This window comes from Lepidochelys kempii, chromosome 21 (genome assembly GCF_965140285.1).
Source record: "Lepidochelys kempii isolate rLepKem1 chromosome 21, rLepKem1.hap1, whole genome shotgun sequence".
NCBI lineage: Eukaryota > Metazoa > Chordata > Testudines > Cheloniidae > Lepidochelys > Lepidochelys kempii.
The window spans coordinates 12,674,377-12,698,400 of NC_136400.1; the positions used below are offsets into that span (position 1 = coordinate 12,674,377).

At 47.2% G+C, this 24,024-nt stretch overlaps 1 protein-coding gene across 1 annotated transcript; it reads left to right on the plus strand.

Annotated features, from left to right (window-relative positions):
- The first annotated feature begins 9,360 nt into the window (after positions 1-9,360).
- On the plus strand, positions 9,361-18,505 carry LOC144929631 (omega-hydroxyceramide transacylase-like). Its single transcript, XM_078849849.1, has 4 exons — positions 9,361-9,562; positions 15,319-15,551; positions 16,512-16,577; positions 18,173-18,505. The coding sequence occupies exons 1-4, from the start codon at positions 9,361-9,363 to the stop codon at positions 18,503-18,505; spliced, it is 834 nt and encodes a 277-aa protein (XP_078705975.1).
- Positions 18,506-24,024: the final 5,519 nt, after the last annotated feature.

Genomic DNA, 24,024 nt, shown 5'->3' on the forward strand with positions numbered 1-24,024 from the left:
TTAAAGCCATTTAACTTCTTACCGCAGCTGCTGCTTTACTTAGAGAAGCAAGCATGGCATTTCTGACACTGTGTGACGATTCTCAGCTGCCTGGCAGCCCAGCCTTTGACTCCCAAGGAGCACGAGGGCTGAACAATCCTGTCCAAACACAGCTACAAACTGAGTTCAATGCACTATGTAGTTGCCCATCGGTATCTATGGAGTCTCGTGATTGCCAAGGTCTGACAAACGGAAACTCACTATAGACTGTATTTCTTTCAAAGCACCCCCACAGAGCAATTTGCACACGTGTGCACTAAGGGCACAGTCGCTGCACGCTGGATAGGATCCAGTCTTAGGGTTTTGCCTTTACTGCTTATGTAAATCTCAGCAAGGCAACTTAAACCTCAGATGGAGCCTCTAGCTGAGCTTGACCGTTCATCGTCTTTGGCCCTGACCCTCATTGCCTCTGCTGAGAAACACGCCACAACTCACGTTTCTAGGGTGAAATCCTGGTCCCACTGAAGTCAGTTTAGCAATTGACACTTCAGTGGAGCCAGGATTTCACCCCTAGATTGTAAAGTGGGATTAATTTGCTCCATCAGGGTGAGTCAGGAAAAGGGCTCTGCATCTCTATATAGCACTCTAGAACTTGCCACCCTTTGACAGGTCAGCGTAGAGTTCACCCGCACGCCCACAGCAGGTGCTAATTATATTTTATAACTGATGTAGCCCCTTTTTTCCGAAAGGAGCTTGAAGTGTTTTACAAGTTACCTGTTACTGAAAACGCAAGCATCTGGTGAATAGAGGACCTGTGGCAGAATCATGAAAAGAATCCAGGTCTTCTGACCCCCAGTCCTTTGCTCTAACCACTAGGATTCATTGCCACCCACTCACCATGAGCCAAATCCTGTTCCCATTAGTTAGCGGCCCTACAGCTGTGCAAAGGCAGAAACCCTCCTGTGTCTGATTCCGACCTTTTACTCAGAGAAAGGGCAAGTTTCCCCAGGAGTTTGTCATGGCCAAGACCCTGTGATGAAATCTCAGTGACTCAGCAAGCCGGCTCTTGTCTTCTTTCTGTCTCCCCGTTGGGAGCTGCAGCCACAGACAAAAGCCAATAGGTGGGAAAGGCAAACAAAGAATAGGGATAAAGCTGAAAAACCTCATAAATGGTCCATAAAACAAGTTCAACCAAAGAAATTATTTCCTGAGAAACAGGCTGAATTCAAATGTCACCTGCTAAAAGGTAACTTTAATCTGTTGCTACAAGTACCACTACGTAGCTGGCATTCATCCATCAAGAGAAATTCTAGCTGCTGGTTTATACAGAACAGAGTAAGACAGATATAATGGACCTCTACACACATGAAGGCAGAGGTTTTACTACAGTGTCTTCTCATCGATTCAACAGCTGGCTCGATTTTCCTCCATTCAATTTGATCTAAGTCCAAGAAACGAAGTCATCTGGATGAAAGAGAAATACAAGATCCATCTTTTAGTTCGGATCAGTGTCACCCTCTTTAGGCAGATATGATACAATTTAATCACCGGCTATAGAAAACGGATCTTGAATTAGTAAGTTAATGGCCTTGAATTTGGAATGAGAGAGAAGGGAAAAAACAGAGCCTTAGGCAGAATCCCTGGTAATAAAAGATGTCTCAGAGTCCCCCCCCCCAGGCAGTGATCAAATGGATAATAAAATCACCAATTTGTTTCAAAGTAGCAGGAACAGTCATGTCCAGAATGAGAGGCTGGGTCTGATCTGATCAGCACTGGTGCAAATGTATTGAATTCAGTGGATTTACTCCTGAGACACATTGGTGTAAAGCAAGATGAGAATCAACCCTGTTGCCTTATAGTCTCAGGGCATGGCGACACTTGCAGGCGTAGAGTGCTTTGAGTTAAACCCGCCTTCGGAGAGCGCCGTAGGGAAAGCGCTGCAGTCTGTCCACGCTGACAGCTGCAAGCGCACTGGCGTGGCCCCATTTGTGGCACTTGCAGCGGCATTGGGAGCGGTGCATTGTGGGCAGCTATCCCAGCATGCAAGTGGCTGCAACGTGCTTTTCAAATGGGGTGGGGTGTAAGGGCTAAATTTTATAATTGTACTATAAGAATTGATGTAAAGTTTGATTTCATTCTGCCAGCCACCCTTTTTGAACAACAGAAAGGAATGACTGTCTGAGACTGGGATCCTGTTTCCCTTATGCATTACAATTAGGACCTGTTATAAAGTTTAGTTAGTAAAAGACAGGATTTTGTATTGTGTCTATGATAAATAGATTAGAGAAATGTTGAGGGTCTGACGTCCCAATGTGAATTGTTTTAGTTATAAGATTTAGCAAGACTTAATTTACAATGTATTCTCCATACCTTTGAAGGTTTCTGTGAGAGACTGTTTGTGTGAATGAGGAATGCATGCATCAGGAAAAGATGAGGTGTGAAAGCCATCACAAATGTCCAGATGGTCAAGAAAAAGTGAAAAGAAAAGGAGGACTTGTGGCACCTTAGAGACTAACCAATTTATTTGAGCATAAGCTTTCGTGAGCTACAGCTCACTTCATCAGATGCATATCGTGGAAACTGCAGCAGACTTTATATATACACAGAGAATATGAAACAATACCTCCTCCCACCCCACTGTCCTGCTGGTAATAGCTTATCTAAGAAAAAGTGAGAGACTTGGAAACACCAGGAGACAATCAGAAAATATCCATTGTATCCGAGGCTAAACATGTTAGCCCCATTGATGACCTCAGAGGTGAGGCAGGCACCCCCGAAGGCAAGACAACAAATAGGAGATAACGATGGGAAGCCAGACAGTAACCATCAAATGATAACAGCAGAAAACCCCAAGATTACCACCACTTAAGGACTAATGATTGCAGGATGACATTGCAAAATGCATGGACTCAAATGGGAATTTACAAGTATAAAGCTGGGGTGTTTTGCCATGAAACTCTGGGTTCAGTCCTGCAAAGCCTCGGAGCTAGCTCCTCACTTGTGCTCAATTTAACTGGCCATTAGATTGACTTAAGCTACAACAGACTGGTAATTATAAAGACCATCTGTAGGACTTGTATGTGTGTGTTTGTGTGTATGTTGTGTGACTGAAAAGCATATGCTAACTGTTGTATTTTCAATAAATATGGCGTATTTGCCTTCTCTCTGCTTTGTATAGTATAACAGGTGGGGTGGAGTGTGACAGGGAGTGTGTTGTGTGTATGTGGGGGGAGAGAGAGTGGGTTTTTGGGAGCTGAGAGCATGTCAGCATGCTGTCTTGTAAGTTCAGACAGCAGCAGACCCCTCACCCCCCCCCTCGCCTCTCTCTCTCACACACAGCATTCCACACTAATGGTTGCTTTGTCTCGGAGCAGATAAGCAGCCGGCTGTCAGAAACAGAGCTTTCAAAGGGCATATCCGCATTCCTACAGCTGATTCCAAACAACGACAGAGCGGCCACTTGACTTAAGGGGATGATGGGACATTTCTGGAGGCTGATCAGAGTGCAGTAAAGCAACACCTCGTCCACACTGGCGCTGCGGGGCTCCAGCGGGGGTGCAGCAAACGTTATTCCACTGGCCGAGGTGGAGTACCAGCAGCGCTGTAGCCGCGGGTTCAGAGCGCTCTACGCGCCTTACCAGTGTGGACGGGGACTGAGCTAGTGCGCCCGGGGCTCCTTTATTGTGCTGCAACTCGCAAGTGTAGCCAAGCCCTCAGGTCAGTTTAATTTACACAAAAGGGTGACAACATCAGCTTTCTGAAGGGGAAATGGAACGCTATAAACAATTCATCATTACTCTCCGGAGGAATAGCTTATACATGACAAATTTCATTGATCAAGTGGCCTTTCCCTGCTCAGTGGCTTGCGGCACTGCACCGACAGCTGGACTATAATTTAGATTTGATTGTAAAGCCAGTCCTGTTCTAATTGAATTTAGAAGGGAGTTTTAGCCATTAATGTCCATGGGGGCAGGAGCAGGTCCTTAGGTTACAGGTTAGTTTTATTTGGGATCCAGTCCTGGAAACATGCGTGCACTTGAGTAAATTACTCAGGTGAGCCGTGCTCTAGATGACATATGGGTCTAGGCATGCATGTAAAATTACTCACAGGGGTATGCATTTGCAGCACCGGGCAACTGGGAGAAAGGACAGTGAGGCACCTACTCCCCCTCCCTATAAGTCCCCCATTCCCTTGGACCATTCTGCAGAGCCCCAACTTCTTGCTGCACCTCTCCCACCCGATCCCTGAGGGGATGGGAGAGTGATGGAGGGGGGCCTAAGCCAGCCTCCCCCAGGAGGAGGACGGGTTTGGCACATACCTGAGCTTCCCTGGCCGTATGGCTCTGCCATGGCCCAGCAGTGGGAAGCGCGTAGGACGGTCCCTGACCTGCTTTACAGGGGGACTGTGCTCTGACCTGCTCAGGAGCATGATGGCTTGTGTGGGGAGGGATTGGGAGTAGTAACCCGACAGGCTTCTCTGACCTTTTATGTGTCCCTGCCGTCCTCGAATAATGATCAGGGGAGTCCAGCTTCATGAAGTACTTAATATAAACAATGAAATCACACAGAAGGGGGAGATTCAGCCTGTGGTTATGGCACCCTCTGTCTGCTGGTATAATGGCAGCAGCAGGAAATCGTCCAGTTGGGGAGGTTACTGTGGTGCTCAGAGTGCGTAGGGCTGCTTCTCACACCTACCTTTCTATGGCTGTGTGCTGTCTGGCTTCATTATCCCAAAGGATGGGGCTTTCACCCAAGTTAATAATTCCTAGCTCTTTTCAGCCATAGATCTCAAATTAATAATGCCTAGCTCTTTTCATCCATACAGCTCAAAGCCCTTTACAAAGGTGCCCCTTGTCATTATCCCCCCTTTACACAGATAGGGAAACTGAGGCACATAGGTTCTGTTAAAACTGTCTGGAATGGGACCTCAGAAGTGATAGACTCGGCTCAGCCGTGAAACCAGAGGAATCGTGTTCCACAGGAACACGAGAATTGCTTAGCTATTGAGTTGACCTGGAAAGGAAACCTTCTGAGCCTGTGTTAAAGAGGGAGTTGCCTTCATGAGTTCTCTTTGTTCAGTCCTGCTGGAACTAGCTACGCCCTGCTCAATAGGCACCCTGGGCCTTCAGCAACATACACTAGTATTTCCCAACCAGGGGTGGGGTAGGTGACAGACTAGTCCAGGGAGAGAGCAAGGCACAGGAGAGGCGCCGTGAGAGAGGAGAATGCTGCTCCACACAGGATGTGCCCAATCCCCGTGTATCTGCCTTCCCTGCTCCTGCAGTAGACCCTGATGCTCCTGTCCAGGGCTCACCAGTCCAAGTTTCTTTTCTCTGCTCATATGGCGCCCTGGTCAGCCCCAGGAATGCAGTGCAGGGAGAGCCACTCATGGGCAGACACTTCCCTCTGCATGCTGGGCAGCATCTGGTCTACCGGCATGCAAAGGAACACAGAGGAGAAAGGAAAGGAAAGGGAACAGAGGCAGAAAACATGCGCGCGAGAGAAAATAGGTAGGGTAGCAACTATGCCAGGCCATGGAGCAATGAGACACAAGGGGTGTAGTTGGAGGGGCCAATCCACCGACCAGGAGGTTCCACCAGTGAAAGCTGGGGAAACCCTGGTTTAAGGAGCTGAATCGCTGCTTTGCCACACTCCAGGGCTGCTCTATGAATGGCTGCCAGCCTGGGGTCTATTCCCACCTCTGCCACAGACCTTCTGGGTGATCTCGGGCAAGTCATTTCACCCCCTCTATGCCTCAGTTTCCCCTCCTACCTCCTGTCTGTTTAGCACAGAAGGGCCAGATTGTTAAAGGTATTTAAGGTGCCTTAGAGGTAAATAGGCACCTAGTTGAATTTTCAAACCTCCCTAGGCACCTAACTCCCACTAGGTGCTGATCTGCATCTTAGGTGGCTAAATACCTTTAAAAATCTGGCCCTAAGCTCCCTGGGGCAGGGAATGTCTTTTACTGTGTTTTTATAATGCACTTAACCCAATGGTTACAGTGCACTAGGTCTGTTCCTGCTTTTGTTAAGTCAGTGGAAAAGCTCCCATAGTCTTCAAAAGGGCAGGATCAAACACACAATAAACACATAATTCTCATAAGTACAAAGAAATGCATTTCACTGCAACACAATCACCTTAACTCTGACCCACTGATTGTTTTAAAAATTGAATTTTTTTTCCAACCTGCTTTTCAATATCGAAACATTTTCTTTCAAGGGATATATTTCAGTGGGAAAGCTCATATACAGATACATATATCTTTCAATCCATAGAGTGCAAAGCCCTTTACAAAGGAGAGAAGGGCCATTATTCCCATTTTATGGTGGGGAAACTGAGGCACGGCGCATTGATGTGACTTGCTCCAGGTCACCAGCAATGCTAGGAATAGAAACCAGGCCTGCCCAAACCATCATGCTTTCTATCTAATAGGCCAGCAGTTCTCAAACTGTGGGTCGGGACCCCATTTTAATGTGGTTGCCAAGGCTGGAGTTAGACGTGCCTGGGCCCGGGCCCAAAGCCTGAGCCCTACCGTCCAGGGCTAGGGCTGAAGCCAAAGCCAAAGGCCAAAGGCTTCAGCCCTGGGTGGTGGGGCTCAAGTTACAGGACCCCAGCCTGGGGCTGAAGTCCTTGGGCTTTCCCACACCACCTGCGGCAGCGGGGCTCAGGCAGCCTTAGGTTCGGTCCCGCCCCCGGGGTCATGTAGTAATTTTTGTTGTCGGAGGCGGGCTGCGGAGCAATTAAGTTTGAGAACCCCTGTATTAGGCAATTCTGTCTCTTGACCTATTTAATCAGCTGACAGTGGAATTTATTGGTACAGAAATTTTAATTGCTGTTTCTTAAGAATAATCATAGCACCACAGAAGATTAGGGTTGGAAGGGACCTCAGGAGGTCATCTGGTCCAACCCCCTGCTCAAAGCAGGACCAACCCCAACTAAATCATCCCAGCCAGGGCTTTGTCAAGCCGGGCCTTAAAAACCTCTAAGGAAGGAGATTCCACCACCTCCCTAGGTAACACATTCCAGTGCTTCACCACCCTCCTAGTGAAATAGTGTTTCCTAATATCCAACCTAGACCTCCCGCACTGCAGCTTGAGACCATGGCTCCTTGTTCTGTCGTCTGCCACCACTGAGAACAGCCGAGCTCCATCCTGTTTGGAACCCCCCTTCGGGTAGTTGAAAGCAGCTATCAAATCCCCCCTTACTCTTCTCTTCTGCAGATTAAATAAGCTCAGTTCCCTCAGTCTCTCCTCATAAGTCATGCGCACCAGCCCCCTAATCTTTTTCGTTGTCCTCCACTGGACTCTCTCCAATTGGTCCACATCTTTTCTGTAGTGGGGGGCCCAAAACTGGACGCAGTACTCCAGATGTGGCTTCACCAGTGCCAAATAGAGGAGAATAATCACTTCCCTCGATCAGCTGGCAATGCTCCTATGAACACAACCTGATATGCCGTTAGTCTTCTTGGCAACAAGGGCACACTGCTGATTCATATCCAGCTTCTCGTCCACTGTAATCCGCAAGTCCTTTTCTGCAGAACTGCTGCTAAGCCAGTCAGTCCCCAGCCTGTAGCAGTGCATGGGATTCTTCCATCCTAAGTGCCGAACTCTGCACTTGTCCTTGTTGAACCTCATCAGATTCTTTTGGCCCAATCCTCCAATTTGCCTAGGTCACTCTGGACCCTATCCCTACCCTCCAGCATATCTACCTCTCCCCCCATCTTAGTGTCATCCACAAACTTGCTGAGGGTGCAATCTGTCCCATCATCCAGATAATTAATGAAGATGTTGAAAAAAACCGGCCCCGGGACCGACCCCTGAGGCACTCCGCTTGATATTGACTACCAACTAGACATTGAGCGGTTGATCACTACCCATTGAGCCCAACAATCTAGCCCACTTTCTATCCACCTTATAGTCCATTCATCCAGCCCAAACTTCTTTAACTTGCTGGCAAGAATACTGTGGGAGACCATATCAAAAGCTTTGCTAAAGTCAAGGTATATCACGTCCACCGCTTTCCCCATATCCACAGAGCCAGTTATCGCCTCATAGAAGGCAATCAGGTTGGTCAGGCATGACTTGCCCTTGATGAATCAATGCTGACTGTTTCTGATCACCTTCTTGTCCTCCAAGCTGCTTCAAAATGGATTCCTTGAGGACCTGCTCCATGATTTTTCTGGGGACTGAGGTGAGGCTGACTGGTCTGTAGTTCCCCGGAGTCTCCTTCTTCCCTTTTCTAAAGAAGGGCACTATATCTACCTTTTTCCAATCGTCTGGGATCTCCTCTGACCACCATAATGACAGGTTTCAGAGTAACAGCCATGTTAGTCTGTATTCGCAAAAAGAAAAGGAGGACTTGTGGCACCTTAGAGACTAACCAATTTATTTGAGCATGAGCTCTCGTGAGCTACAGCTCACTTCACTGAATGCATCCGATGAAGTGAGCTGTAGCTCATGAAAGCTTATGCTCAGATAAATTTATCTCTAAGGTGCCACAAGTACTCCTTTTCTGATCACCATGAGTTTTCAAAGATAATGGCCAATGGCTCTGCAGTCACATCAGCCAACTCCCTCAGCACCCTCGGATGCATTAGGTCTGGACCCATGGACTTGTGCATATCCAGCTTTTCTAAATAGTCCTTAACCTGTTCTTTCACCACTGAGGGCTGCTCACCTCCTCCCCATGCTGTGCTGCCCAGTGTAGCAGTCTGGGAGCTGACCTTGTCTGTGAAGACAGAGGCAAAAAAAGCATTGAGTACTTCAGCTTTTTCCACATCCTCTGTCACTAGGTTGCGTCCCCCATTCATTAAGGGTCCCACCCTTTCCCTGACCACTTTCTTGTTGCTAACATACTTGAAGAAACCCTTCTTGTTACCCTTCACATCCCTTGCTAGCTGCAACTCCAGTTGTGATTTGGCCTTCCTGATTACACCCCTGCAAACTCAAGCAATATTTTTATACTCCTCCCTAGTCATCTGTCTAACGTATATAATGCCCTTGTAGTGGATAAGGAAACCGTGCTGGTTCGGTGGAAATGCATTTGAAGTTTCTTACCGGGGTCATTAATGTTTGCACAACCAATGCAAATGTTTCGTTTTCATAAGGTTTCGTGTGGTGCTTGTACTCTGTGATTACCAATGAAGAAAGCAACCGGCATAATTACCGAGTGCTAAGTGCTACGGAGCAATCCCACTGCTCTGAGTTGATGAATAGCATCAGATAAAAACACCAAGCGTCTTCTGACCCCACCCAACCCTGCCTACACCTCAGTGCTCACTGCTTGTCAGCAAAGGGCAGGCCATTCTGTCACGGACTAGAAGCTCGGCACCCCACAAGCTCTTTTGCAAACTGCAGGTTTGAGCTCCCAGCGTGGCTGGCAATGGCTGAAGAAGATCCAAAGGGGCCCGAAAGCCCAATCTCTCTCTCTTTTTCAGGGAGTGGGTTTCTTATAAACTACCAGGTAGGAGTGGTGCAGGCTTTATGGGAATTGGCACCTGAAACAATGAGATCCGCATCCAAGGTCTACGGAACATCTTGCGGGTCAGTCGTAGCTGCAGCAGTGGCGTGCGATGTTGACGTTGGTAAGGAAGGTGTCGATTTACTTTCTTCCGGATGCGTGTTTTTAAACATGGCTTCTTCTAGGGGGTATTTCAATGGGCAGAGAATCAGAGAAATGGAAGGCGGGAAAGGACCTCAAGAGGTCATCTACTCCGGTGTTTCCTTCCATGGACCAGTGCCGATCCCTGAGATCTCTCTGTCACCGTTTAGGAAGGCAGGAAGATGGTCCCTGGTATCAAAAAGATTGAGAAACACGGATCTAGTCCGTCCCCCTGCGCTGAGGCAGGACCAAGGAAATCTAGACCAGCCCTGACAGGGGTTTGTCCAACCTGTTCTTAAAAACCACCACCGACGGGGATTCCACAACCTCCCTGGGAAGCTTGTCCCAGAGCATAACTTCCTTTATGGTTAGAAAGTTTTCCCTCACATCTAACCTAAATCTCTGATGCTGCAGATGAAGCTCATTACTACTTATCCTACCTTGAGGACATGGAGAACAATCGATCCTGGTCCTCTTTATAACAGCCCTTAGCATATTTGAAGAGTGTTATTGGGTCCTGCTGGCATGCCTGGGGGTAGCAACTTGTATATATGAGAGGAAGGCTAGTCCAGTGGTTAGGACACTATCTTTGGGCTGAAGAAAGCTGATTTAATTCCCTGTTCTGTCACAGATTCCTGTACGTCCTTGGGCAAGTGACTTAGGGCTACTCACAAGAGGGATGAACGTGCCTCAGTCCAAAATTTAGGCATCATGGGCATTCACACAACCACCGTTCAGCTGCCACCCAAAGACCTCTGGCCCCTAAGTGTCTGCAGCTGGGCACGCACACAACCCCCTCAGCCCTGACATGACTGAGCAGCTCGGTGCTGAACTCACATCTAAGCCCCAACGGGAGTCCCAGATGAGGCGTTTCGCTGTCTGTTTTGCCTGTGGGACCCAATCTGGTAGGCATGCTCAGAGACACCCTGAGAGCATGAGTGGTGGTGGTGGTGTTGCCTCCCACTCTCTTACCCAACCGCCCAGCGGTTAGAGCACTTAGCGGGCTGTGGAAGACCCAGGTTCAAATCCCCACTCTGCCTGACCTGGAGCCTGACTTGAACACAGGCTTCCGAGGTGGATGCCCTAATGACTGAGCTGTTGTGTGTTCTGGGGCAGAGTGCTCTCCTGAGGGAGTGGTTGTGCTTTGTCTAAACACTTAAATATTCAGTGGAGTAGGGGCTGGAATGTGGGTCTCCCAGGTGAATGTGCTACCCACCAGGTATTGAGTCATTCTCTGGCTCTCCCTGGCCCACACTTAGGGCTCTTATGGAATGCCTTATTCTGGTCAAGCTCCCTATGTCTTTATTTCTCTTGCTCTTTGGCATAATTCCAGAGAGTTACACCTAGAAACCTCTGGCATTTTGCCACAAACATCTGGTTTCTGCCAGCAGTGTCCTGATCAGGGGAGAAGGGGGCGGGGGCAGCCACCGAGAGTGGAGGCTGTGACAGATAGGGAATTTCCTCCAGTATCTGTGGGAGACCTTACTGAATTAAGTTTCAGTATGTTTGGGGTCCGTTGTATTAAACGAATGGCTTGTGTGGGCCATGTCACCTACCTCCAGAGAGGAGATGGGATGTGAACATTGGGAAGTGTTATGGACTTCAAAGTACGATACTGAACAATGTACTAGGCAAGAGTGGACTTTGTGGGCAAAGAGGGTCAAGTGGTTTTCCTGGGGTATCTCTAGATGGAGGTGAATGCAAATTCCCCACTTCTGGATATGCAAAAACCCAGCATACACTTTGAGGAGGGGATCATTTTCTGATGATCAGCAGCTCCTGGAGTCTCAGTATCAAAGGACCAAGCTGTATAAAGGAAAGATTGAACTATTTACGGGAGTGCTAGTTCGAGCTAAGGTTGTTATGAACTTGTAACCACTGGAAAAACCCCTGGTGTGGTTTGAAGGACTGACTCCTACCAGAGCACTCACTGGAATGAGGGGTGATCTCTGGTAACGTTGTTAGCATGAGCGTAGGTTCTTTTATTGTTTTAATAGGTTTCCTCTGGAATGCTTTCATGTTAAGAATAAATGTGCTTGCTTACAAAGGGCTGTGTGGTCACTTTTCACTGCTGCCAGTTACAGCTGTTCCTAACCGTCAAAGAGACAGCAAAGCACATTGGGCTGTTTAGGCAGTCTGGCTTGCTGGGGATATCACAGGGCAGGGAACTGTGCAGCTTGGAAAAACTCTGGTCAAGAGGGAGAGAGACACAAGTCTCTACCCACAAGAGATGATGGCTGAGTTGCTGGGAGCACAGAGAGGGTGCCGTTGGTGGACCAAGGAGGGGAATGCAAATGCAGTTGCCCTGAACTCTGACAGAGGCAATGGGGGACAGGAGCCCTAAATAGAAGACTGGAGGGGGTCTGGATCAAGGAACAATGTGTACGAAGACGGTAGAGAGATAAATGAGGATTGGGTGGGCCATAACAGGCATATTTCTGCATCCCTCATGCATACCTCTTTTAGCCCAGGGATCTTACTTCCTTTTCCTCCCCGCAGAAATGGTTTGACAAGTATCCTGGAGCTCATCAGACCAGGTCTCCCTGCCAATGGGCCACGAACATACTTCCCCAGTGCACCTATGCCAACCTGCTAATGTTGCTGAGGAGTCAGAGATAAGGTCCTGGCATTGCAGCACAAGGCGGATGGACAAGGGAACGGAGCGTCTCTCTGTGTCTGGGGGTGGCGCTGAGTCTGCGTGCTCTGCACGTTGTTGGGATACAATAGGGGGAAGATGTTTCTCTTAACTCATCAATTCCTTTCTTTTAGAGATGAGTGTGAGGGGGGCTTGCCCTTATGCAAGCCAACGTGGTTTTGAAAGGAAGTTTGGTTGGTGAGATGTAAGGTTGGACCAAATCCAGGGACTTGTCTTGTGATGTTGTGTGTGGGTGAAACACACTGGGGAGTGTTAGATACAATCTAGTAACAACATGTGCAAGCGTCTTCAGTTACAAAAGTCATCGTCTACGATGCAATATTTAGATTCTGCTCCTGAGGTGAAATCTACAACATTGAGATTGCTGCCAATTTACGATTGAGCTAAAGCCCTCTGAAGTCTTTCCATTCACTTCAGAGTGCTTTGAATCAGATGTGGTTGCCCCATCGCAAAAAAGATCTATTGGAATTGGTAAAGGTTCAGAAAAGGGCAACAAAAATGATTAGGGGTATGGAACGGCTGCCATATGAGGAAAGATTAGTAAGACTGGGACTTTTCAGCTTGGACAAGAGATGACTAAGGGGGGATATAATAGAGGTCTACAAAATCATGACAGGTGTGGAGAAAGTAAATAAGGAAGTGTTATTTACTCCTTCTCATAACACAAGAACTAGGGGTCACCAAATGAAATTAATAGGCAGCAGGTTTAAAACAAACAAAAGGAAGTGTTTCTTCACACAACACACAGTCAACCTGTGGAACTCCTTGCCAGAGGATGCTGTGAAGGCCAAGACTATAACAGGGTTCAAAAAAGAACTAGATAAGTTCATGGAGGACAGGTCCATCAATGGCTATTAGCCAGGATGAGCGGGGATGGTGTCCCTAGCCCCTGTTTGCCAGAAGCTGGGAATAGGCCACAAGGGATGGATCACTTGATGATCACCTGTTCTTTTCATCCCCTCTGGGACACCTGGCATTGGCCACTGTCAGAAGAAAGGGTACTGGGCTAGATGGACCTTTGGTCTGACCCAGTATGGCCGTTCTTATGTCCTTATGGCCTTAATGCTTTCTTGTGAAAATGCAACTGTCAGCTAAATAGCAACTGCTGGGGAGAAAAGTTTCTTACCCCCTGACAGATTGTTTGATTTTTGTTTTCTCTCTGACTCCTGATATTTATTACACCGCTCCGCCCAACTCCCCTGCAGGACTCACTGGGGAAGCCCAGATTCACAGCTCTTTCTTTTGCAACCGTGGAGAAGATATGCTTTGAGATTCTTCTTGGAAACAGTTTTTACACAGAACCCAGTGCTGGTTGAGATCACTTTATATTGCTAATTATTTATACATCACCATAGGCTACAATGAATCCAGATGTGCCTAACATATAATGGAGAGCATCAGCCCTGAAGATATTACCAATGGCGTGTAAAGTAACATCCGTCGGGGACTATTAATTGCGACTATTACAAGGTCACAGACTGTGAACCTGCTCCCTGGGCTACACCCTAAATAAAATGCTTACAGCCCAGATTGGATTGCAAATGCCTTATTTAGGGTGCTCGCCGATAATCTGATCAGGTCCTTGATAATAAATAAAATAATAATAATGGATATTGCTTAGCACATCATTAGGGATGGCTTCACAGATGGGTTTCAGAGTAGTAGCCATGTTAGTCTGTATTCACAAAAAGAAAAGGAGGACTTGTGGCACCTTAGAGACTAACAAATTTATTTGAGCATGAGCTTTCGTGAGCTACAGCTCACTTCACTGAATGCATCCGATGAAGTTAGGACGGAAGAACCCAATGCACAGCTACAGACTAGGGACCGAATGGCTAGGCAGCAGCTCTGCAGAAAAGGACCTAGGGGTGACAGTGGACGAGAAGCTGGATATGAGTCAATAGTGTGCCCTTGTTGCCAAGAAGGCCAATGGCATTTTGGGATGTATACGTAGGGGCATAGCGAGCAGATTGAGGGACGTGATCGTCCCCCTCTATTCGACATTGGTGAGGCCTCATCTGGAGTACTGTGTCCAGTTTTGGGCCCCACACTACAAGAAGGATGTGGATAAATTGGAAACAGTCCAGCGAAGGGCAACAAAAATGATGAGGGGACTGCAACACATGACTTATGAGGAGAGGCTGAGGGAACTGGGATTGTTTAGTCTGCAGAAGAGAAGAATGAGGGGGGATTTGATAGCTGCTTTCAACTACCTGAGAGGTGGTTCCAGAGAGGATGGTTCTAGACTATTCTCAGTGGTAGAAGAGGACAGGACAAGGAGTAATGGTCTCAAGTTGCAGTGGGGGAGGTTTAGGTTGGATATTAGGAAAAACTTTTTCACTAAGAGGGTGGTGAAACACTGGAATGCGTTGCCTAGGGAGGTGGTAGAATCTCCTTCCTTAGAAGTTTTTAAGGTCAGGCTTGACAAAGCCCTGGCTGGGATAATTTAATTGGGGATTGGTCCTGCTTTTGAGCAGGGGGTTGGACTAGATGACCTCCTGAGGTCCCTTCCAACCCTGATATTCTATGATTCTAAGTGAGCTGTAGCTCACGAAAGCTTATGCTCAGATAAATTTGTTAGTCTCTAAGGTGCCACAAGTCCTCCTTTTCTTTTCACAGATGGGACTCTCTATTATTTGTTTGGCACATTTTGACTCACTAGACACATTGAGCCTGTGTAAATACTTAGGTCTCTCTTAACACAAATATTTGTGTTCCTGGGGTTCTGATCCAATTAAATGGAGGCTAAAGTTAACTGTAAGGTACCATGAGCCAAATTCTATATGTGTACAACAAAGCTCCCCTTGATTCTCTTAATCTTAGGCAATAAGTATATTGGAACGGGGACCATTTCATTACTTGCGTGTACAACCCCTAGCACTGTGGCACCTTTGACAGGGAATTCTAGGTACTACCACAAGACAAGTAACAACATTCTTGTCTACAGATTTTAGAATATTCTATTCTATAGGTTCTCATCCCACATTCATCCCAGTATAGCATAGTATAGCATTGGGACGGGAGAGAACGTGTTCCTTTCTGTCTATAAACGCTGGTGATTGTGATCGGTTGCTCCCTCCCAGGTCTGATAGAAGAGTTTTTTCATGAAGCTGTGGAAGAAGCCAGGAAAGTGAGCATTCTCACCCTTTGTCCAGGTCACCGTATGCTTCGGATCATAGAGAAGGGGATGAGTCAAATGCTGCCGGAGAACTCACACCAGCTGGCTTCGGGGAAGCTTTGCATTTCCCTCACGCGTGTGTCGGACTTACAGAACGTCATCATTTCAGAGTACAGATCGAAGGAGGAGGTTGTACAGGTAATGGTGGCTTTGTTTCCTATGTATCTAGAAGAGGGGGAAGTCATTAAACTGATGATGAGCTAGGGAAACAGCAACTGAGTTTATTAGGGAGAGAGGACTCTTGTTGAGCCTAATTCAAACTGCAGGTGCAGGCTACGAAGGGAGAATTCCAACTCGGTCCGATTCCACAGAGGCTCCACCCCCAGATGAGCATCAAGTTATAAGCAAAATATTCCATCAGCTCTAACGCTTGTTGGCTTATTTATCCAGCGGTCATTTGGATACGGAGACAGTGGCCACATACAAATTAACCCATAGTGCTTGACTCTGCCCGTTGCATGGTCCGTGCCCATGCGTGAAAATGCCAGTTCTGCTCTGACCTACCAATTTACAGAGCTGTCCGGCTGGATTCACCATCAGTTTCTCTGGAATTCTCCCCTCAGGCAGCACAATGGGAATCAAACCTTTAATAGGCTCTTGGAATTCAGTCCTCATTTGAATGGCGTCGGCCATTGTGTTGGCCAATGTGTTGACAATGTGTTGGCCAATGACTGTAGAAGAGCTGGCCCCGTATGGAAGAAAAGCATCATTGTGCCCAGTTTACAGATGGAAAAAGTGAAGTACAGGGAGAGGAAGTGACTTGCACAAGGTCCCATAACAAGTCAGTGACAGAGATGAGAATAGCCCCCACCTCAGCTGGTCCGTTGCCCTACCTCAGCTGGGAAGTGCAACTAACCAACCGCAGAGTAGCCAAAGAGTCTTGTACACAAGCTGCTGGCAACGGCACAGCATCAACACACTGAAATAAAGACAACCAGGTTTTTCCCCCTCTACGCTTGCCCCATCGTGTCAGTCTGAGGTGTTACTTGTAACAATAGGTGCAGCATTTTCAGAGGGAAACATTATTTCCTGGCTGATGATGCACCTCTAAAATATTTCTCTCTACTCACCTGTAACCCTCTGCCTCTCTCCCCACAGGCAGTGATCTGTAGCTGCTTCCTTCCTGTCTATTGTGGATTCAACCCTCCCTCCTTCCAAGGCATGGTGAGTGCTCTTTGCCAATGCTCCAGGCAGAAAATGTTCTGATCTCACCAGAATCTGGGCTGACATGGATCTCAGGCACGCAGCTGTGGTGTGCAGCCCTTGCTGCCTGGGGTCTGTCAGGGTTCCCTCCCCACTCTGAACTCTGAGGTACAGATGTGGGGACCTGCATGAAAGACCCCCTAAGCTTATTTCTACCAGCTTAGGTTAAAAACTTCCCCAAGGCACAAATCCTTCCCTGTCCTTGGATGGGTACTGCTGCCCACTGCCAAGGGAGTTAGACAAAGATTCAGGAAAAGGACCACTTGGAGTTCCTGTTTCCCCAAAATATTCCCCCAAGCCCCTTCACCCCCTTTCCTGGGGAGGCTTGAGAATAATCTACCCACCAGATAGGTACACAAGGTGAGCACAGACCAGACCCTTAGGTTTTTAGGACACTAAAAAGCAATCAGATTCTTAAAAAACAGAACTTTATTATAAAGGAAAAAAATAAAAGAAACACCTCTGTAAAATCAGAATGGAAGGTAATTTTACAGAGTAATAAGATTAAAACATAGAGGATTCCCCTCTAGGCAAAACTTCAAAGTTACAAAAAACAGGGATAAACCTCCCTCTTAGCACAAGGAAAATTCACAAGCTAAACCATAAAATAATCTAACGCATTTCCTTACAATTTGTAAGCTTAGATGCTTAGTTCAGGTATGGCTTTAGGAGATGTATTTTCCCTGCCCTGGTTCCTCACTGACCCAGAGAGAACACAAAGAAGCACAAAACAAAAACCTTCCCCCACAGATTTGAAAGTATCTTCTCCCCTTATTGATCCTTTTGGTCAGGTACAGGTACCAACCAGGTTATCTGAGCTTCTTAACCCTTTACAGGTAAAAGAGGGATTTTATGCTACCTTAGCTGTATGTTTATGACAGGGTCCTAGTGGGTTATTATTCCAAGAAGCATTTTTGTCAGTTTCAGTCCATGGGACTTCACACCCCTTGAGTTTTGGTGCAAGTTTCAGGTTGGCTGGGAACTGTGGAGGAGGCAAAAGTGCAAACGAAACCAGCGAGTTGAGTTAAGCTCTGAGCATATGGATCCCTCCAGGTTGCAAGTGTTTGCTTGAGCCATTAGCACTGCCATGTGCCCCAGCTGGCACAAGTTAATATTCGTCTGCAGTATGCATATAAGGGCCCGTCCTGAACCCAGATCTACACAATAGCATCTAGAATCTAGGGTGTTCACCTGGTGTGAATTGGAATAGCTCTAGTAAATGCAATGGACCTGTGCTGATTTACTTGAACTGAGGATCCACTCCCTAGATCTCTTTACTCCCAATCTGCTGCCTTAACCACAAGACCAACCCTTCATTCAATGGCATTAGCTACATAAGGCCTTGATTCTCATTTGCACTAAGACAGCGTAAAAGGGCCTTAAAATGGGCTTCAATGTGATTTGCACCCCACAGTTCCCATTTTACGTGCCTATGTTGTGATCTGGACTTCCTAATGGGATTTGGCTCTCTTGTTAAGGCGTGCACATGAGATAAGCATGCTGTGATACACACCGAAGATGAACCATTATCTGATTCAAACCGCATGTCTTCTCAGCGCTACATTGATGGAGGTATGACGAACATGCAGCCTGGCTCGGACTCGGAAACCATGATCACGGTATCCCCTTACACAGGAGAGGTCGACATCTGCCCGAGGGACTGCCCGACCTATTTCAACTGCATTAGCGTCTTCCGAAGCACCTTCCTGCTCTCAGCTGAGAACCTAAGCAGGTTTAGTTACAGTATTTTCCCACCCAGTCCTCCGGTGAGTAGCCCCAGGGACTGCACAGTGACAGATCATTTCGGTATGGCCAACCCCAAGCATGTGAGGATCATAAATCATCCCCCAGCCCAAATCACGAGATTGCTTAAAAATCACGCGCCTTAGGAAAAAATTCTGGGTAGGTTCTCTTGGCCTTCTGATGTTTCAGCCTGTAGAATTCAAATGTGCAGGCTTTACTACACAGCAGTGTTTTTTTTTTAAACGAAGTCAAGAGATGCTCACCAAAAATAAATAAATAAAATAAAAAACCCACATGACTCCAGTAGCTGGTGCTTTAAGAAAAACACCAAATATTGTGAGATGCACAAAGAAATGGCAAGGGTTGGCACCACTGTGCTTACTGCCCACAGGGGCACTTTTTTTGCAATTCGAATGACTCTCCTTTATAACGCTGAGTGGTTTCCCCTGCAGGTGCTACGCGAGTTTTATTTACAAGGATATCACGATGCCATTTTCTTCTTACAGAGGCACAGTAAGTGTTACAAAGATTGGGAGGTCTATGTGAGTTAGGAATTCCTAGCTTGCTCTGTCTCACAAAGCATCACTAGGATCTTTTGCACAATCCCAGGTCATTACACATCACCCAAGTTCATGTGATTATTTGTGAACACGTAACTCTTGTAATTATCAATAGGGGAGAACTGGACAGTAAATGGAACGGACAAGAAAATACCGCAGCAGACACCTGTGCACTGTGGCAAAGGTAGAGGATCTGTATTTCTTCTCTCCTGTTGGTTTTCACTAGCCGAGTAACATTACACTGAGGTCATTGTGGCATGCTGCAGAAAGTGAAAGGACATGGAGTACCTCCTTTGCAAACCCATCAGGAACGCGGTGAGAACATCAGGAAGGGGAGGGAGCATAGCTGTCAACTCTGTGGGTGCTCAGGGCCAGAGCACCCACAGAAAAAATATTAGTGGGTGCTTAGCATCCACCAGCCATAGCTGTTTGGTGGCTCAGGGAGCGGCTTGGGGGAGGGCAGCAAGCAGCGAGAGCCTCAGGGAAGAGGTGGGGGGGCGGGGGTGTGGGAAGAGGCAGAGCGAGGGCGGAGCCTTGAGGGAGGGGGCGGAGCCTCGGGGCAGAGAGGTTTGTGGGGCACCCCCCCCCCCCGGAAAAATAAAAGTCAGCACCTATGGGAGAGAGCGAAGGCCATATTCACTAAAGTGACCGTTGCTGGTGCATCTTGCTGAGCCGGTTGTGTGTGAAACATCATCAGACACACGGCTCCTTCCCTTCTGCCCCATGGGCCGACTCAAGCCAATATCTCGGAGGGTCCGACTTCTTTCTCACTCCCTCTGGGCAGAGATGGTTATACGATGATTACTCATTACTTATGTAGCATTATAGGTGTGCACTGGGAGCCATGCCCAGCAGCAACCCCAGAGGGGTCTTTGCGAGAGGAACATGGTCAGTGGCTGGTCTGCAGCTCTATTCCTCTGCCCTTGGCACTGACCCATACTAATAAGAGGTTTCAGAGTAGCAGCCATGTTAGTCTGTATCCACAAAAAGAACAGGAGGACTTGGGGCACATCCACTCCCAGTCTTTATTCAAGCCTAAGTTAATTGTTTGGCCAATGCACATGGCAGAGGGGCATTGCTGGCACATGATGGCATATATCACATTGGTGGATGTGCAGGTGAACGAGCCTCTGATAGTGTGGCTGATGTGATTAGGCCCTGTGATGGTGTCCCCTGATTGGCCAAACCGGATAGTCTCTACGTAAAAGAATAAATGGACACAAATCAGATGTCAGGAATTATAATATTCAAAAATCAGTCAGAGAACACTTCAGTCTCTCTGGCCACTCGATTACAGACCTAAAAGTTGTAATATTTCAACAAAAAAACTTCAAAAACAGACTCCAATGAGAGACTGCTGAATTGGAATTCATTTGCAAACTGGACACCATTACATTAGGCTTGAATGAAGACTGGGAGTGGATGTGTTTTTACACAAAGTAAAACTATTTCCCCATGTTTATCTCCCCCCCCCCCCCCCCCCGTTCCTCACACGTTCTTGTCAATTGCTGGAAATGGCCCACCTTGATTATCACTACATAAGGTTTTTTTCTCTCCTGCTGGTAATAGCTCACCTTATCTGATCACTCTGGTTACAGTGTGTATGGTACCACCCAATGTTTCATGTTCTCTGTGTATATAAAATCTCCCCACTGTATTTTCCACGGCATGCATCCGATGAAGTGGGCTGTAGCTCATGAAAGCTTATGCTCAAATAAATGTGTTAGTCTCTAAGGTGCCACAAGTCCTCCTTTTCTTTTTGCATGCTAAGGGAGAGCAGATATTTGAGTTTCCTCTTAATTGAATTTGCCTTTATTGACCACTTGTTATTTAAGGATTGTATTTGTTTGTTTCACCTCTGTTGGCTTTTAGTGGTAGCTCTGCCTGCTCCAAAGAGCCAGGAGATGCCTGGATCCCCGGGCTCAGTTGCTGAGATCACATCACAGCATCTTGTGCCATGCAAACTTCACATGAACATGTCACGTTCTCTCACAGACAGGTGAGAATGACTTGTATGAGGATTTCACAACAGCATTAGCCAGGAAGGCCCTGTCTTCATCTGAAAAGAAGGGTGTGCTCTTCATTCAAGCTAGTAGCTGAGTGAAGACAAGGCGTGCCACAGAGTCCATAACTCGACCAGGTCATGTCTGTTAAAACTATGCACTGCCTTGTCTTCCCCAGGATTGTTCCTTGAGTTCAGCTATGTTGACGGAAAAACTGATTCTCAGCTGGCGTAAATCTGATCATGACAAAGAATCCAGTTAGACTTATTCTGATTTACCCCAGCTGAGGATCTGACTGCAGTGTCCCTTAATTGACAAGTAGCTAGGACACCTGGGTTCTGTTCCCAGTTCAACCACTGATTCTCTGTTTGACCTTGGGTAAGTCATGTAGCTTGCATATATCTCTGTATGTGTGTAGACAAATAAGTTCTAACAAGCAAAATCAATCAGTGGGAGTTGCTAAGCCAGGGTTAAAATTGAAACTGGGTTCCTCTTTTACGTCCTATTTTGCCCTCCCCAAATATATGCTACAACAACAGTCATATCAGCTGCCTTATTGACTGGTTAAATCTAGTGCCAAAGTAGAACTTTTGTTTTGCGAAATTTGAATTGATTCGAACAAGGGGTTCTTGAATAACAACACCCTACAATAGAGATGTTAAATAGTTCTAAGTCTTCCTATAAACTTCTTCTAACCTTTTATTGTCACTTTGTAACCCCGCCCAAAAAAAACCCCCCAAATCAGAAAGAAAAACAATGAAATTTAGGCCATGTCTACACTAGTACTTATGTCAGCAAAACTTTTGTCACTCACGGGTGGGGGGGAAAAAACCCCACACCCCGTGAGCAACATGTTTTGCTGGCATAAGCGCTTGTGTGCACAGTGCTATGCTGGCAGGAGACGCGCTCCCGCCGCTCGCTGAGCTGGTTTTGTATGTCGACAGGAGAGCGCTCTCCCGTCAACATAACGCGGCTACGCGCGCTCTTACCGCGGCACAGCTCTGTCGGTACAATGGGCCGCTGTACGCTTGTGCTGGAGAGATGGCCTTCGTTGATTGGATTCCCCTAGCTGAGATCGACTGTGGAATTTCAAAGGGCTCGTCGTCACTAAATTAGGCACTTGAGCCCAGATCCTCAGAGACAGCTGGGGGCCCTGATTCCCATTGAATCAATGGTAGTTCAGCGCCTAAATACCTTTGTGGATCTGGGCCCAGCCTCTGGAATAACAGATGCACAAGTTTTTTGGTGCCTCCTGAGCCCCTACCTTCTGAGAATTAGGCAGCTCAAGCTGAGCACACAAATACTGAGGAACTTCACTATTCACTTTCGGAAAGCCCAGCTATTGGATTTTAGCCAGAATACTGCTGAGGGGGGTTGAGTCTCTGCCAGGTGAGCAGTTAGCTCCACCCGACGAGAAGAGTGTTGCCAACTAGAGCTTTCTTCTGAGCACCACCAGAGTATGTTGCCTCTTCTCTCATTAGCTTGTAAAGCACAGGGCGTTTGCGGGACCTTGTGGGAGATAGGGGTTGACCGACAAGGGTTATTGGCGGTAATATGTTAAAATCACTGATTGCATTGCCGGATCCATAAGCAGCAGAGAGGTAAGGCGTTCTACCATTTAAAAACCCAATTGGGCTGAGGGCATGGTTGGAAGGAGCTAAATGAGCTAGTGGAGAAGGAAGGAGCAAAGGGCCGAATGGAGAGGCAAGCAAGTCCTACTGGAGTTTGGAAGATAGTGGATCAGAAGCAGGGAGGTGAACCTGTCATCATCATTTACACAGCCCCAAAGCTGGGCATGGAATTCCCGGACAAGGGGTTGGATTTCCAGCTGCTGTAAATCAGTACCACTCCATTGAAGTCACTAGAGCTACAGGGATCTATGCCCGGGGAGAAATGTTTGCTCGGTACAGGAAGACAACCAATAATCCAACTTCCAAGGAGGCCATTCTGACAGCAGCTACAGAACCATGCTCTGCAAGGGGCTGATCAAAGCCCACCAAAGTCAATGGGAGTCTTTCCATTGCCTGAATGGGATCTGGACCAGGCCTGGAATGAGGACTGGGACAGTCTGTTGTGCTGTCCAGTTGGCCCCTCGCCCCACTCTGAAGTGCATATGAAGTCACAGAGTTCAAGGCCAGAAGGGCCTGCCCTCCTGTATCTCTCAGGCCACTAACACCACCCAGCCACCCCAAGTGCGTAGGTGAAGAATGAAATCTGGTTCCCAAACTTCCTTTATAAATTTGTAGTGGAATTGGGAAGGACGGGTGAGAAATGAAACATGGGTGGTGGTAGGGCCAACATGGGGGAATCAAAGTGGCGTTTGCCATTTTCTTGACCATATGGTGATCCAAAATATTATCACAGCTAGGAAGGGGTCATCTCTCTTTACTTTCTCTAGGTAACTGCTGACAAGGGCCGTTCTGGAAAATCTAAACCTGGACAACTGCAACAGCTCTTCTTATTGAAAGCCTTCAACAGTGATGGGCCACGTGAAGACGCGGTTTCCTTGCGCAGAACCCACAGCTGCCATTGACTTCAGCTGAGATCATGGGTGCTCTGGAAATTAGGCTTTACATATATAAATAATATATAGATAAAGAAATGGGATTAACACAGCGTGACTTGTGACACCAGATAACCTAACAGCCTGTGCACATCTCCTTCCCGTTCCTACCCCACCTTGCCTCCCTCCCTTCTCACTGTGTCATGCTGCATTTTATCCAACTATCTGTGCAACCCCTGGGATGGGTTTCAGAGTCCAGCAAAGGACCCCTGTAGGGGCCTTTGGAATGAGATCATGTGCCCTACTCTTCTCTGATTGTAAGAGCCTGGGGTAGAAGCTGTGTTTTTTTGTTTGTTCTATGCATAGCTATGGTGCTGTAATACAAAATAATAATAAAGATTCCTCTTTCCTCTGATATATCAGAGCTGATTACATCTGTCCCGTTTCCCATACACAACGCACAAACAGGTAATTGCAGCCAGAAAGAGCTTTTATTTCAGATTTAAGGGAACAACTAAGCAAGAAAGAACAAAAGTAAAGTCTCCAAGAGCGAGCACCGTGTGTGTCTTCTAAACAATCTGCACGCTCTGCAGCTACTG